Source organism: Peromyscus eremicus, chromosome X (assembly GCF_949786415.1).
Source record: "Peromyscus eremicus chromosome X, PerEre_H2_v1, whole genome shotgun sequence".
Lineage (NCBI taxonomy): Eukaryota > Metazoa > Chordata > Mammalia > Rodentia > Cricetidae > Peromyscus > Peromyscus eremicus.
Window position 1 is genome coordinate 95,855,238 of NC_081439.1, and position 13,477 is coordinate 95,868,714.

General features: G+C 40.8%; 1 protein-coding gene across 1 annotated transcript; it reads right to left on the reverse strand.

The window, feature by feature from the left end:
• Nucleotides 1-4,101: 4,101 nt before the first annotated feature.
• Nucleotides 4,102-5,178, reverse strand: LOC131900159 (periphilin-1-like). The gene is given in 1 exon segment (XM_059251524.1): nt 4,102-5,178. A coding segment is annotated over 1 exon segment (1,077 nt).
• Between the last annotated feature and the right edge of the window lie 8,299 nt (nt 5,179-13,477).

The following is a 13,477-nucleotide window of genomic DNA, read 5'->3' on the forward strand; positions in this document are numbered from 1 at the left end:
GTTCATTACCACTCTATTCACAAAGACTAGGAGAAGGAAATAACCTAAATAGCTTTCAACTAATGAATGGGTAATGAGAATGCAGTACATATACACTTAGGAATACTATTTATCTGTAAAGAAAATGAAATCTAGAGGCAAAGGGATGGAACTAGAAAATATTTATTAAGTGAATTAACACAGACACAGAAAGTCAAATGACACATGTTCTCATTCTTCTGTGAAACCTACCTCCAAATCTTCAGATGTGAATATGAAAACTGGCATATGTGCAGAAACTATGAAAGTCAAGTGGTAGCACAGAGGGGAGGGCATGGAAAGGAGCCCTAGAGTGAAGAATAACAATACACAAATGATGTGGGGGGAAATAGTGAAAACAGGGGAGGTTTTCATTGGAGTGGAGAGAAGGTGGTCAATATAATTGGGGATGGAGGGGAAGTGGTGGAAATAACAGTAAGGATGCTTGAAAAAAGCCATAGTGATTGTGCTGGCTAGTTTTGTGTCAACTTTACACAAACTAGCATCATCTGAGTGGAGGGAGCCTCAACTGAGAAAATGCCTCCATAAGATTGTGCTGTAGGCAACCCAGTAGGGCATTTTCTTAGTTAGTGATTGGTGGGTATGGCCCAGCAAACTGTGGTTGGTACAATCTCTGGGCTGGTGTTTCTGGGTTCTATACAAAAGCAGGCTGAGTAAGCCATGGGGAGCAAGCCAGTAAGAAGTATTCCTTCATGGCCTTTGCATAAGCTCCTGCCTCCAGGTTCCTATCCTGACTGATGAACAGTGATATGGAATGTAAGCCAAATAAACCCTGTCTTCCTCAACTCAATTTTGAGTCATGGTGCTTCATCACAGCAACAGAAACCCTAAATAAGAAAATGATTATGATTATTTATCTAAAATTACTTGTATGTGTTCCTCTGTGTGTGTGTGTGTGTGTGTGTGTGTGTGTGTGTATACGTCTGTACTTTAAATGAAAATTCCCTCAGCTGAGATGTCAATGTTTCTATAAAAAGCCATAGACTGTCTAGCAAAATCCCCAGTACCAGGGATGAAACACTCCCTTTTGAGTTGTTGGTAAGGGGAGTTTGAAAGTCCCAAAACAATATGGGGTATTGACATTGCCCTTGACCATCTCACAGAAGTTGGAGGTAAGTCTCTCTTGCTGAAAATACCATGTGCTTCAGACACCGGACTGGAAGGATCCAAGCTGGAATTGACCTGAAAGTCTGCACTCTGAGGACTAATTTTCATAGTACTTGGTGCTGTGCAAGCAGCCAAGGGAAGGAAACAACAAATACACCTAACCAGCTGTGACATCAAAGTACCACAAAGACCAGCTTGGCAAAAAATCAATAAGTATGTAGTGTGGAATAATTGTTTTGTACACTGTGAAGATGTGTCTTTGCCAAGGCGCCTTCTGATTGCTTTAATAAAGAGCTGAATGGCCAATAGCTAGGTGGAAAGAGGTTGGACAGGACTTCCAGGCAGAAAGTGAGGAAGAGAGATGCATCTAGGCATGTGACAGACACCAGGGCACATGGAGAGGAAACAGGAGTTGCAAGATGGAAGAGAGGTAAAAAGTCATGAGGCAAAACATAGATTGATATAAATGGGTTAAGTTATGGGAGCTAGTGGGACAAGCATAAGATATAGGCTGAGCTTTTCATTATTAATAGTATGTCTCCATGTCATTTTTTAAATTGTGAGCTGGAGGCCCAAAGGAAAAAAACACTGCCTACAAGTATGCATCATACCTCTTACATCTTGGCCATAAGGAAGAGAATACTGAGGATGGTAGCACATGTGTTTAATCCCAGCATGCAGGAGGCAGAGGCAGGGGGATCTCTGTGATTTTGAGGACAGCCTGGTGTACACAGTGGTTTCAAGTCTACCTAGGTCCAGACTGTAAAAACTTCACTCAAAAAAAGGAGATAATGAAATTGAGATGTAATTCAAACCATGATTTTTAGTGTACCTATTGTCCCAAATTGTGTATTTTGGCTCAGTGCTATGCTGGGAAGGATCAAGAAGTGAGTGTAATGTCCAAATTGTCTCCTCTCTCTTCACTGACTCACTTACAAGTTGAGGGGAGCTCTGCTGGCCTTGATGTCTTTTGCCACATTTCTTTTTTCATTTAATTTTTTATATACTTTTTTTTTAATTTTACTTACCAACCCCAGTTCTCCCTCCCTCCCCTTCTCCCGCTTCCCCGCAAGTTCTCCTCATGCCACACGCTGGCAATGGGACCAGGTCTTATCCTGGGTACACGAAATGGCTTTATTTTTTAATTTTTTAATTCAATTTACATACCAACTACAGATCACCCTCTCAACGCTCCTCCAATTCCTCCCTCCTTTCCCCCCAACGACCCATGCCCTCCTCCAAAAGGGATAGTCCTTCCATGGGGGAACAGGAAAGCCTGGTATGTTTAGTTGAGTCAGGACCAAGCTCCTCCACCATGCGTCAAGAGTGAGCAAGGTGTCCCACCACAGGTAATGGGATCCAGAAAGCCAGATCATGCACCAGGGATAGATCCTGATCCCACTGCCAGGGGCCCCTCAAAGAGACCAAGTTTCTCCCGCATGCAGAGGGTAGTATAGTCCCATGAGGGCTCCACAGCTGTTGGTCTAAAGTTCATGAGTTTCCACGAACTTGGTCCAGTTGTCTGTAGATTTCCCCATCATGATCCTGACCCCGTCTTCCTCATTCTTATTCCCTCTCTCAACTGGCTCCTGGAGCTCGGCCTGGTTCTTGGTTGTGGATTTCTTTACCTGCTTCCATCAGTTACTGGATGAAGGCTCTATGATGACAGGATATTTATCGATCTGATAACCAGGTTACGCCAGTTCAGGCACCTTCTCCACTATTGCTAGTAGTTTATTCTGGGGTCATCCTTGTGGATTCCTGGAAATTCCCCTAGCACCAGGTTTTTCCCTAGACCCATAATGACACCCTCTATCCAGACATCTCTTTCATTACTCTCCCACTCCAAGTTCCCTAGGTTAACCATGTTCTCAATCCCCAAACCCTTCCCCCACTGCCCCCCTCACCCCCAGTTTACTCATGTAGATATTCTCTGTTTCTCCTTCCCAAGGTGATCCATGTGTCCCTCTAAGGGTCCTCCTTGTTTCCTAGCTCATGAACTGCCTTTTTAGAGCACATTCCCTGTGGTGTGATGCCTTATTCTGCCTTGTTTCTATGATAACACATGTGAAGAGGGAGATTCTCTAAGTCTACAGAACTAAGATCACGGAAACTAACCAAGAAATCTATCATTTTATCCCAATCATGAGCTCCTTGTCAGGTCCCTCTTTAATAAAGAACAGGCCTAAAACAAAACTCCAGGTTGTTGTATAGTCGAATTTGTTATCACTACCAGAAGAGTTTCTGAGAAATTTCAAATTAAAATGCATCTTTGTCTCAAGTTACCCCCTCCTATCGGTCTTATCTATAATGTTGTTCAGAGAGAGCAGTTAGGAGCCTCACTTCATAGAAGGGACAAACTAAGTTCAATGACTTGAGAGGAAGGTTTTGTTTCAATGTGTCCTTTAGAGATTTTTTAAGTGCTTCTTTCCTATACAAAAGAAGAATTATTCTCAAAGCAAATATTGCAAGACAGCTAAGTTCTACTTCCTTAAGACAGCATATTTTGACACCACTGAAAGTTGCAAAGCAGAAAAAAAGCAGGCAACAAGTGAAACTCAACTCAAAATGCTAACAATGCCTATGATGCAACCTGGAATGATCTCTAACTACAAATTATACCCCGGAGACCAGCACATCATGGAAGACTATTGATCATGAGTTAAGTACAGAGAGCTTCTCTCCAGAACTGCCTTTTCAAACATTAAAAAATTAATTGAACATCATTTTTGGAAGGGAGGGGATGTATTAAGATGGATTAGACGATTCTACACATAGGGAAAACATTCTAATTAAGAGACTTTAAAAACTATTGTAGATGTTTATTTGATACTAGCAATGGGGTCAGTTATCATAAAGTATTTCTCTTCATCACAAAATAGTAAGGATTTCAAAAGTCCAAAGGGAAAAATCTAGAAGCTTTAAAAATTTGTTTGAACTGAGCCCTAATTCTTCTCAAAAAGGGCCTCCTAAATCTGGAGTAGAATTATCATACTCCATAATGAAATGCTTGAGTTCTTCAACATGTTGCTCACCTATTTCATGCAAACTCTGCTTCATTGCAAACTGTATAGATTTTTCTAAGGAACGATCCTTTTCAACCAGCCTTTCCACCACCATCCCGAAAGTTTCACAGACTTGTCGGTAAACCTTCTCAATCTCCGTGATTTTTGATGCAATCACTTTTGAGCGACTGCTAAGCTGGCTGTCTTCACACAATTCTGTGCCAGCTGTTGTGTTGGACTCGGGTTCTTCTGTCTGGTTGATACATAACGGAGCCTTGGATCCCATCTCAAACTCGGACATTTCAGCCAAGTGATTTTCTTCTGACTTCTTGGGATTTTCATTAGCCCACTTGCTTGCAGCATCAGCCTGTTCCTTCTCAGTCAGCCGGCTGGGGCTTTTTAACACCTTGGATGAAGAACCTGAAGGCACAGTATCTCTTGATGTTTTCAAAAACTGGATGGCTCTCTCTTTACATCGATGTCGAGACTGATGGAAGGAGCGCATCCTGCTTCTACTGCTGAGACTGGAGCCAAATCTGCTGTGTAGGGAGTCCTTCCCGCCCACACGTGATTCTCTCAAAAAAGGAGCGCCCCATTTATGGGGAGATCGTTGTCTTGAATAATGGGAAGAATACAAACGTCTTCTTCTAAAGCCGTTTCTCATGACCCTGTACTGAGGCTGTCGGCTTGTGGCATACTCATCTCTTGACCATCGGTAGCCATAAGGGCCTCTTTGGTAGGGTGGGCCACTTCTTGGATTCTGAGAAAAACAGCGGCCCTCATCACTTTTTTGGTAATCCACGTGACAGTAGTATCTACTGTAGCCTCCTTCATCGGGTCTGGCTAGCAGAGATGATCTCTTGTCTCCCAGAGGCGGTCTCTTCAGCACGTTAATTCATCGATGGTTGCCATCACTGGGATGGCAACAAGGAGGCGCTTGTTTTCGTGGAAGTCGCTTGTAGTCATAGGATCCCTGCGCTTGATTTCCTGGAAGTCGCTTGTAGTCACACCATCCTTCAGACCACATCTCATCTCGTGGAAGCCACTGGACTTCTGCGAACAGAAATGTGTACTTCTGTTATGTTCACTTTCAATTTCCAACCATACTCATGGCTCAGTTCAAGAATCTGTTATTGTCTAAAAATTCGTCCTTGGAACTCTCCAACACAAACGTTCCACCACTGCTGCTGAAACCCCACCAACAGCTCTCTAATTAGACTTAGGACCACTCAACAGCAGGGAAATCATGCCAGGTGCTTGAAAGCTAGGAAATTAGCTGGGGCTAGTGAGGTCATGCGTCCTAGAGGAGAATGCAGTACTACTACTTGACTAAATCAGTACAATTCCTAAGTGAATTCCAGTTACTACAAATAAGTGTAGCTCTCACCCCTCACCAAAAAAACCTTCTCTTTGCAAAATAGAGAGACCATTGCACAAAATCACAACCACTCAAATTCAGAGAACAAGTGATTGTGGGGTGTCTAGCCCCAAGATACACACACACACACATATACATATATATATATATATATCCCAACTCCTTTGCCTAAGGCTCAGGGAACATTATTAAGAGGAAGAGGAAAGTTTGTAGGAACCAGAAATCAAAGGGAAGCTTCACGCATGATATTTCAACAATATGACTGCCTAAACAAGACCTGAATAAAGACAATACCAATCAATATGCTCACTTGAAAGGGGGAAATCTCATAGAGTTCACCCCTAAACAAAGAAGTACAGACTGCTAAAGAATTAGTCTTCCCCAGGGATGACCCTTTTAACTGGTTACGAATATCAAGTCGTTGCTCTGAATCATATACATATACAAGAAACACTAAATAGACTGGGAATGCTGTAATTATATATTTATGGGTGTGTGTGTGTGTGTGTGTGTGTGTGTGTGTGTGTGTGATAATTAAGGAAAAGAGATCATGAATTTGAAAGGTAACCAGGAAGAGAGGATATAGAAGGGAAGGAAATAGAAAAGGAAAGAATGTGATTGTATTATCATCTTTAAAAATTTAAAAATTGAATAAAATATAAATAAACCTTGAAAACATATAAGGAAAAGAACATAAACACATAAAATATTTATTTAACAGTGAACAAATGTAAAATGATTTAAAATTAATTTATGTAATAGCAAAAAATCATAATATTCTAATAAAATTCACTAGTGAAAAATATAAAGTATCTTAAAATACAAGCTTATAAAATATTTATTTAACATATTGAACAAATGTAAAATGAATTAAAATTAATTTATGTAACAGGAAAAAATCATAATGTCATAACCTTGTATATAGTTTTTCTTACATTAGTTACAACTTTTGTCCTTTTTTCTCTATATTAAAATAGAAAAGGAGAAATATGGTGATATTTTATTTGTACTGAAAAGTGATTTTATTTGTATTTAATAAACAAAATTGCCTGGGGATCAGAGCTAATAGCAAGCCATAGCAGAAGCCGGGCAGTGGTGGCAGACACCCTTAATCCAGATCACATGACAGACAGATCTCTGTGTGTTCAAGGATACAGCCAGGATGGAGACACATGTCTTTAATCTCAATACCAACCATAGAAGACCTGGAGGTCTGTATAGACAGGCAGTAATGAGGAGGTCATGTGGTTGGGTTTACAACCAATGAGAAGGCAGAACAGAAAGTCAATAAAAAGACAGATACACAGGAAGTAGGTCTCTTTCTGAGGGGAAGGACAGTAGCAGCAGGAAGGGTAAGAAGGTGGTTTTAAGTCTCAGCTCTCAGCTACTGCTCTGACCTCTTAAGCTTTTAACTCTGCATTTGACTCTATGTTTCTTATTTAATAAGACTGTTCATCTACATCTGGTGCCCAGTGTTTGTGGTACAAGTTCATGGAGAAGCCACTTGCCTGTGGCCTTTTGGGTCCCCGCTCACACCTGAGCTACACATAGCCAGTTGTAGCATCTTGGCGGCCTGCCAACTACCCGACTCCCCAGCTTGGGCAAGCTCGGCCTAGGCCCCAGGGCTGACTGACCGACTGTAGCTACACCGGTGCTATGAAAAACTAAGGCCTGCCAGAACTACCGCTAATTGCAGTAGCTACACTCAACTGCAGATAGAGCTGCTTTGGGCTGAAATGTCAGCACACCTGGTTGGAGCTAAAGAGACTCAAGCGGGAACACATGGCTAGATTTAAGCATTTAGCCAGAACTTGTGGCTGGGCTGTGCTTTCTTGTGCTCTCTCTCTCTCTCTCTCTCTCTCTCTCTCTCTCTCTCTCTCTGTGTGTGTGTCTTTGGATTCACACCTTGGACACTAGGTAGCTGTTTTGGAATTCCCTCGGATTCCTACTGTTCTATGCAGACTTGGTAAGTCAATTAAGATATCAGATATTTTAAAGGAAAAAAAAACTATTTAAAAGAGAAATTTTTTTCCACATTAAAAAAAAAGGGTTTTATGTGTACATTGGTAGAAAATTGGGCTTTGTTTGATAAAATTTTAGGCAGTCTGCAAATGGAACAACTATATGAGAAGATTAATGTTGATGGGATTATGCACATTATTACTTTCCTTATCCTTATTTTACTATTTAAATGATAGTCAATTTGAGTGCCAGGATAAAAGCTTTAGAAAAACCTGTTAAATCTGTTAAAATGAATTGTAGAGAAATTCAGATTCAGACAGAAGAAATTAACAGTGAAATTGTTTCAGGATTGGAATTTAAGGTTACAGAAAGAAAGCCTGTTTTCACACAATCACCCTTAATTTATCTGGTAATCATACAGCAGCTACCTTAGGGCACTCGCTAAGGAGGACAGCAGTGGCAGTGAAGGTTAAGGTTTTTAGCTCTTAGCTATTGCTCTGACCTCTCGGGCTTTTAACTCTACAATTGGCTCTGTGTTTCTTATGTAACATGAAGGTTACATCTACAAGCTGCAAAGGAAAAAGTTCAAGTAACATATGAAGGAAGACCTATCAGAATTACACCCAGCTTCTCAAAGGAGAGTCTAAAACAAGAAGGCCCTAGACAGACCTTTTGCAAACACTAAGGGATCACAGATGCCAGCCCAGAATACTATGCCCAGTAAGTTTTCAATGATCATAGACAGAAAAAAAAATTATTCCATGATAAAACCAGATTAAACAATACCTATCCACAAATCCAGCCCTATAGAAAGTACTAGAAGAAAAACTCCAACCCAAGGAAGTTAGCTGCTCCCACAAAAAAAAAAAAAAACAAAAACAAAAACAAAAAAAAACAGGCAATAGATAGCAGCAAATCTCAAAGAAGGAAAAAGCATACACACAAACGCAACCACCAACAAAAAAATAACAGGAATTAACAATAACTTGTCATTAATATCTCTTACTATCAATGGACTCAATTTGCCCATAAAAAGACACAGGCTAACAGAATGGGTACGAAAACAGGATCCATCCTTCTGCTGCATAAAACAAACACACTTCAACTGCAAAGACAGACATTACCTCAGAGTAAAAGGCTGGGAAAAGACTTTCCAATCAAATGGACTTAAGAAGCAAGCTGGTGTGGCTATCCTAAATTCTAACAACATAGACTTCAAACTAAAATCAATCAAAAGAGATTGGGAAGGACATTACATACTCATCACAAGAAAGATCCACCAAGATGAAGTCTCAATTCTGAATGTTTATGCCCCAAATACAAGGGCACCAACATATGTAAAAGAAACATTAATAAAGCTTAAATCGCACATCAAACTCCACACATTAGTAGTAGGAGACTTCAACATCCCACTCTCAATACTGTACAGATCTGCCACATTGAAACTTAACAGAGAAATAAGGGATCTAACAGATGTTATGACTCAAATGGACCTAATAGATATCCACAGAATATTCCACCATAACAATAAAGAATATACCTTATCCATAGCACCCCATGGAATTTTCTCTAAAATCAATCACATACTCGGTCACAAAGCAAATCTCAATAGATACAAAAAAGTTAGAATAACCTCCTGTAGTCTATCAGACCACCATGGTTTAAATTTAGATTTCAACAACAACAAAAATTACAGAAGGCCTACAATCTCATGGGAACTGAATAATCCTCAACTGAATCGCCAATGGGTAAAGGAAGAAATGAAGAAAGAAATTAAAGACTTCCTACAATTCAATGAAAATGAATGTACTACATACTCAAACTTATGGGACACTATGAAAGCAGTGCTAAGAGGAAAATTCATAGCACTAGATGCCCACATAAAGAAATTGGAGAAATCTCACACTAGTGACTGAATAGCGCACCTATAAGCTCTAGAACAAAAAGAAACAAACTCACCCGGGAGGAAGAGATGCCAGGAAATAATCAAATTGAGAGTTGGAGTCAATGAAATACAAACAAAGAGAACAAATCAAAGAATCAGTGAAACAAAGAGTTGGTTCTTTGAGAAAATGAATAAGATAGACAAGCCCTTATCCAAACTAGCCAAAAGGCAGAAAGAGAGAGAGCATCCAAATTAACAAAATCAGAAATGGAAAGGGAGACATAACAACAGACAACGAGGAAATCCAGAGAATCATCAGGTCATACTTCTAACACATGTACTCTTCAAAATTGGAAACAGACAATTTTTCTAGACAGGTACCACATACCGAAGTTAAATCAAGACCAGATAAACAATTTGAATAGACAAATAAGCCCTAAGGAAACAGAAACAGCCAACATCAAAAAGTTCAAAGAGATTCTACTAAAAGCAGGAACAAGACAATGCTGTTCACTCTCTCCATATTTATTCAATATAGTACTTGAAGTTCTCTTGAGTTTCTCTCCATTAAGGTGTTGGCTTGCTGTACATTGCCTTTATTATGTTTAGGTATGTTCCTTATATTTCAGAACTCTCTAAAACTTTTATCATGAAGGGGTGTTGGATTTTGTCAAAGGCCTTTTCAGCATCTAATGAGATGATCATGCGGTTGTTTTCTTTCAGTTTGTTTACATGGTGTATTACATTGAGAGATTTTCATATGTTCAACCATTCTTGTATCCCTGGGATGAAGCCTACTTGGTCATGGGGGATAAATTTTTTGATGTGTTCCTGGATTCGGTTGGGCAGTATTCCATTGAGTATTTTTGCATCAATGTTCATGAGGGAGATTGGTCTGTAATCTTCTTACTTTGTTGCATCTTTGTGTGTTTTCGATATCAGGGTAACTGTAGCCTCATAAAAAAAATTTGGGCAGGCTTTTGGGAATCTGGTGCCTGTGGTGTGATGCCTTGTGCAGCCTTGGTGCAGTGGGAAGGGGCTTGGACTTGCTCGGGCTTAGTGTGCTGGGCTCTACTGACTCCACATGGGAGACCTTGATTTGGGAGAGGTGGGGATGTTGGGTGGCTTGGAAGAGAGGGCTGGGGGTTGGAGAAGGAAGGAGGTGGGATCTGTGGGTGGTATGTAGAGTGAGGAGACAATTTCTTAATAAAGAAAAATGGAAAAAAAAGAGAAAGACATGTCTCATGTCTCAGTGGTTAACAGCATTTTTCTCTTGCAGAGGACCAAGCTTAAATTCCCATTACCTACTTAGAGGCTCACAACATTCTTTATCTCCAGTTCCAGAAGAACTGATACCGCTTCTGATCTCCGTGGGCATGACATACATGTAGTGTGTATACATATGCAGGAAAACTCATACCTGATAAGCATGCTATGAAGTTCTTTGGCATGTGTCCAAAGTTCTTGACATCCTACCCCAGATACTTGCTCAGTCTTGTTCATTACCATTCTATTCACAAAGACTAGGAAAAGGAAATAACCTAAATAGCTTTCAACTAATGAATGGGTAATGAGAATGCAGTACATATACACTTAGGAATACTATTTATCTGTAAAGAAAATGAAATCTAGAGGCAAAGGGATGGAACTAGAAAATATTGTATTAAGTGAATTAACACAGACACAGAAAGTCAAATGACACATGTTCTCATTTTTCTGTGATACCTACCTCCAAATCTTCAGATGTGAATATGAAAACTGGCATATGTGCAGAAACTATGAAAGTCAAGTGGTAGCACAGAGGGGAGGGCATGGGAAGGAGCCCTAGAGTGAAGAATAACAATACACAAATGATGTGGGGGGAAATAGTGAAAACAGGGGAGGTTTTCATTGGAGTGGAGAGAAGGTGGTCAATACAATTGGGGATGGAGGGGAAGTGGTGGAAATAACAGTAAGGATGCTTGAAAAAAGCCATAGTGATTGTGCTGGCTAGTTTTGTGTCAACTTTACACAAACTAGCATCATCTGAGTGGAGGGAGCCTCAACTGAGAAAATGTCTCCATAAGATTGTGCTGTAGGCAACCCAGTAGGGCATTTTCTTAGTTAGTGATTGGTGGGTATGGCCCAGCAAACTGTGGTTGGTACAATCTCTGGGCTGGTGTTTCTGGGTTCTATACAAAAGCAGGCTGAGTAAGCCATGGGGAGCAAGCTAGTAAGAAGTATTCCTTCATGGCCTTTGCATAAGCTCCTGCCTCCAGGTTCCTATCCTGACTGATGAACAGTGATATGGAATGTAAGCCAAATAAACCCTGTCTTCCTCAACTCAATTTTGAGTCATGGTGCTTCATCACAGCAACAGAAACCCTAAATAAGAAAATGATTATTTATCTAAAATTACTTGTATGTGTTCCTCTGTGTGTGTGTGTGTGTGTGTGTGTGTGTGTGTGTGTGTGTATACGTCTGTACTTTAAATGAAAATTCCCTCAGCTGAGATGTCAATGTTTCTATAAAAAACCATAGACTGTCTAGCAAAATCCCCAGTACCAGGGATGAAACACTCCCTTTTGAGTTGTTGGTAAGGGGAGTTTGAAAGTCCCAAAACAATATGGGTATTGACATTGCCCTTGACCATCTCACAGAAGTTGGAGGTAAGTCTCTCTTGCTGGAAATACCATGTGCTTCAGACACCGGACTGGAAGGATCCAAGCTGGAATTGACCTGAAAGTCTGCACTCTGAGGACTAATTTTCATAGTACTTGGTGCTGTGCAAGCAGCCAAGGGAAGGAAACAACAAATACACCTAACCAGCTGTGACATCAAAGTACCACAAAGACCAGCTTGGCAAAAAATCAATAAGTATGTAGTGTGGAATAATTGTTTTGTACACTGTGAAGATGTGTCTTTGCCAAGGCGCCTTCTGATTGCTTTAATAAAGAGCTGAATGGCCAATAGCTAGGTGGAAAGAGGTTGGACAGGACTTCCAGGCAGAAAGTGAGGAAGAGAGATGCATCTAGGCATGTGACAGACACCAGGGCACATGGAGAGGAAACAGGAGTTGCAAGATGGAAGAGAGGTAAAAAGTCATGAGGCAAAACATAGATTGATATAAATGGGTTAAGTTATGGGAGCTAGTGGGACAAGCATAAGCTATAGGCTGAGCTTTTCAAATTAATAGTATGTCTCCATGTCATTTTTTAAATTGTGAGCTGGAGGCCCAAAGGAAAAAAACTCTGCCTACAAGTATGCATCATACCTCTTACATCTTGGCCATAAGGAAGAGAATACTGAGGATGGTAGCACATGTGTTTAATCCCAGCATGCAGGAGGCAGAGGCAGGGGGATCTCTGTGATTTTGAGGACAGCCTGGTGTACACAATGGTTTCCAGTCTACCTAGGTCCAGACTGTAAAACCTTGACTCAAAAAAAGGAGATAATGAAATTGAGATGTAATTCAAACCATGATTTTTAATGTACCTATTGTCCCAAATTGTGTATTTTGGCTCAGTGCTATGCTGGGAAGGATCAAGAAGTGAGTGTAATGTCCAAATTGTCTCCTCTCTCTTCACTGACTCACTTACAAGTTGAGGGGAGCTCTGCTGGCCTTGATGTCTTTTGCCACATTTCTTTTTTCATTTTAATTTTTTATATACTTTTTTTTTAAATTTTACTTACCAACCCCAGTTCTCCCTCCCTCCCCTTCTCCCGCTTCCCCGCAAGTTCTCCTCATGCCACCCGCTGGCAATGGGACCAGGTCTTATCCTGGGTACACGAAATGGCTTTATTTTTTAATTTTTAAATTCAATTTACATACCAACTACAGATCACCCTCTCAACGCTCCTCCAATTCCTCCCTCATTTCCCCCCAATGACCCATGCCCTCCTCCAAAAGGGATAGTCCTTCCATGGGGGAACAGGAAAGCCTGGTACGTTTAGTTGAGTCAGGACCAAGCTCCTCCACCATGCGTCAAGAGTGAGCAAGGTGTCCCACCACAGGTAATGGGATCCAGAAAGCCAGATCATGCACCAGGGATAGATCCTGATCCCACTGCCAGGGGCCCCTCAAAGAGACCAAGTTTCTCCCGCATGCAGAGGGTAGTATAG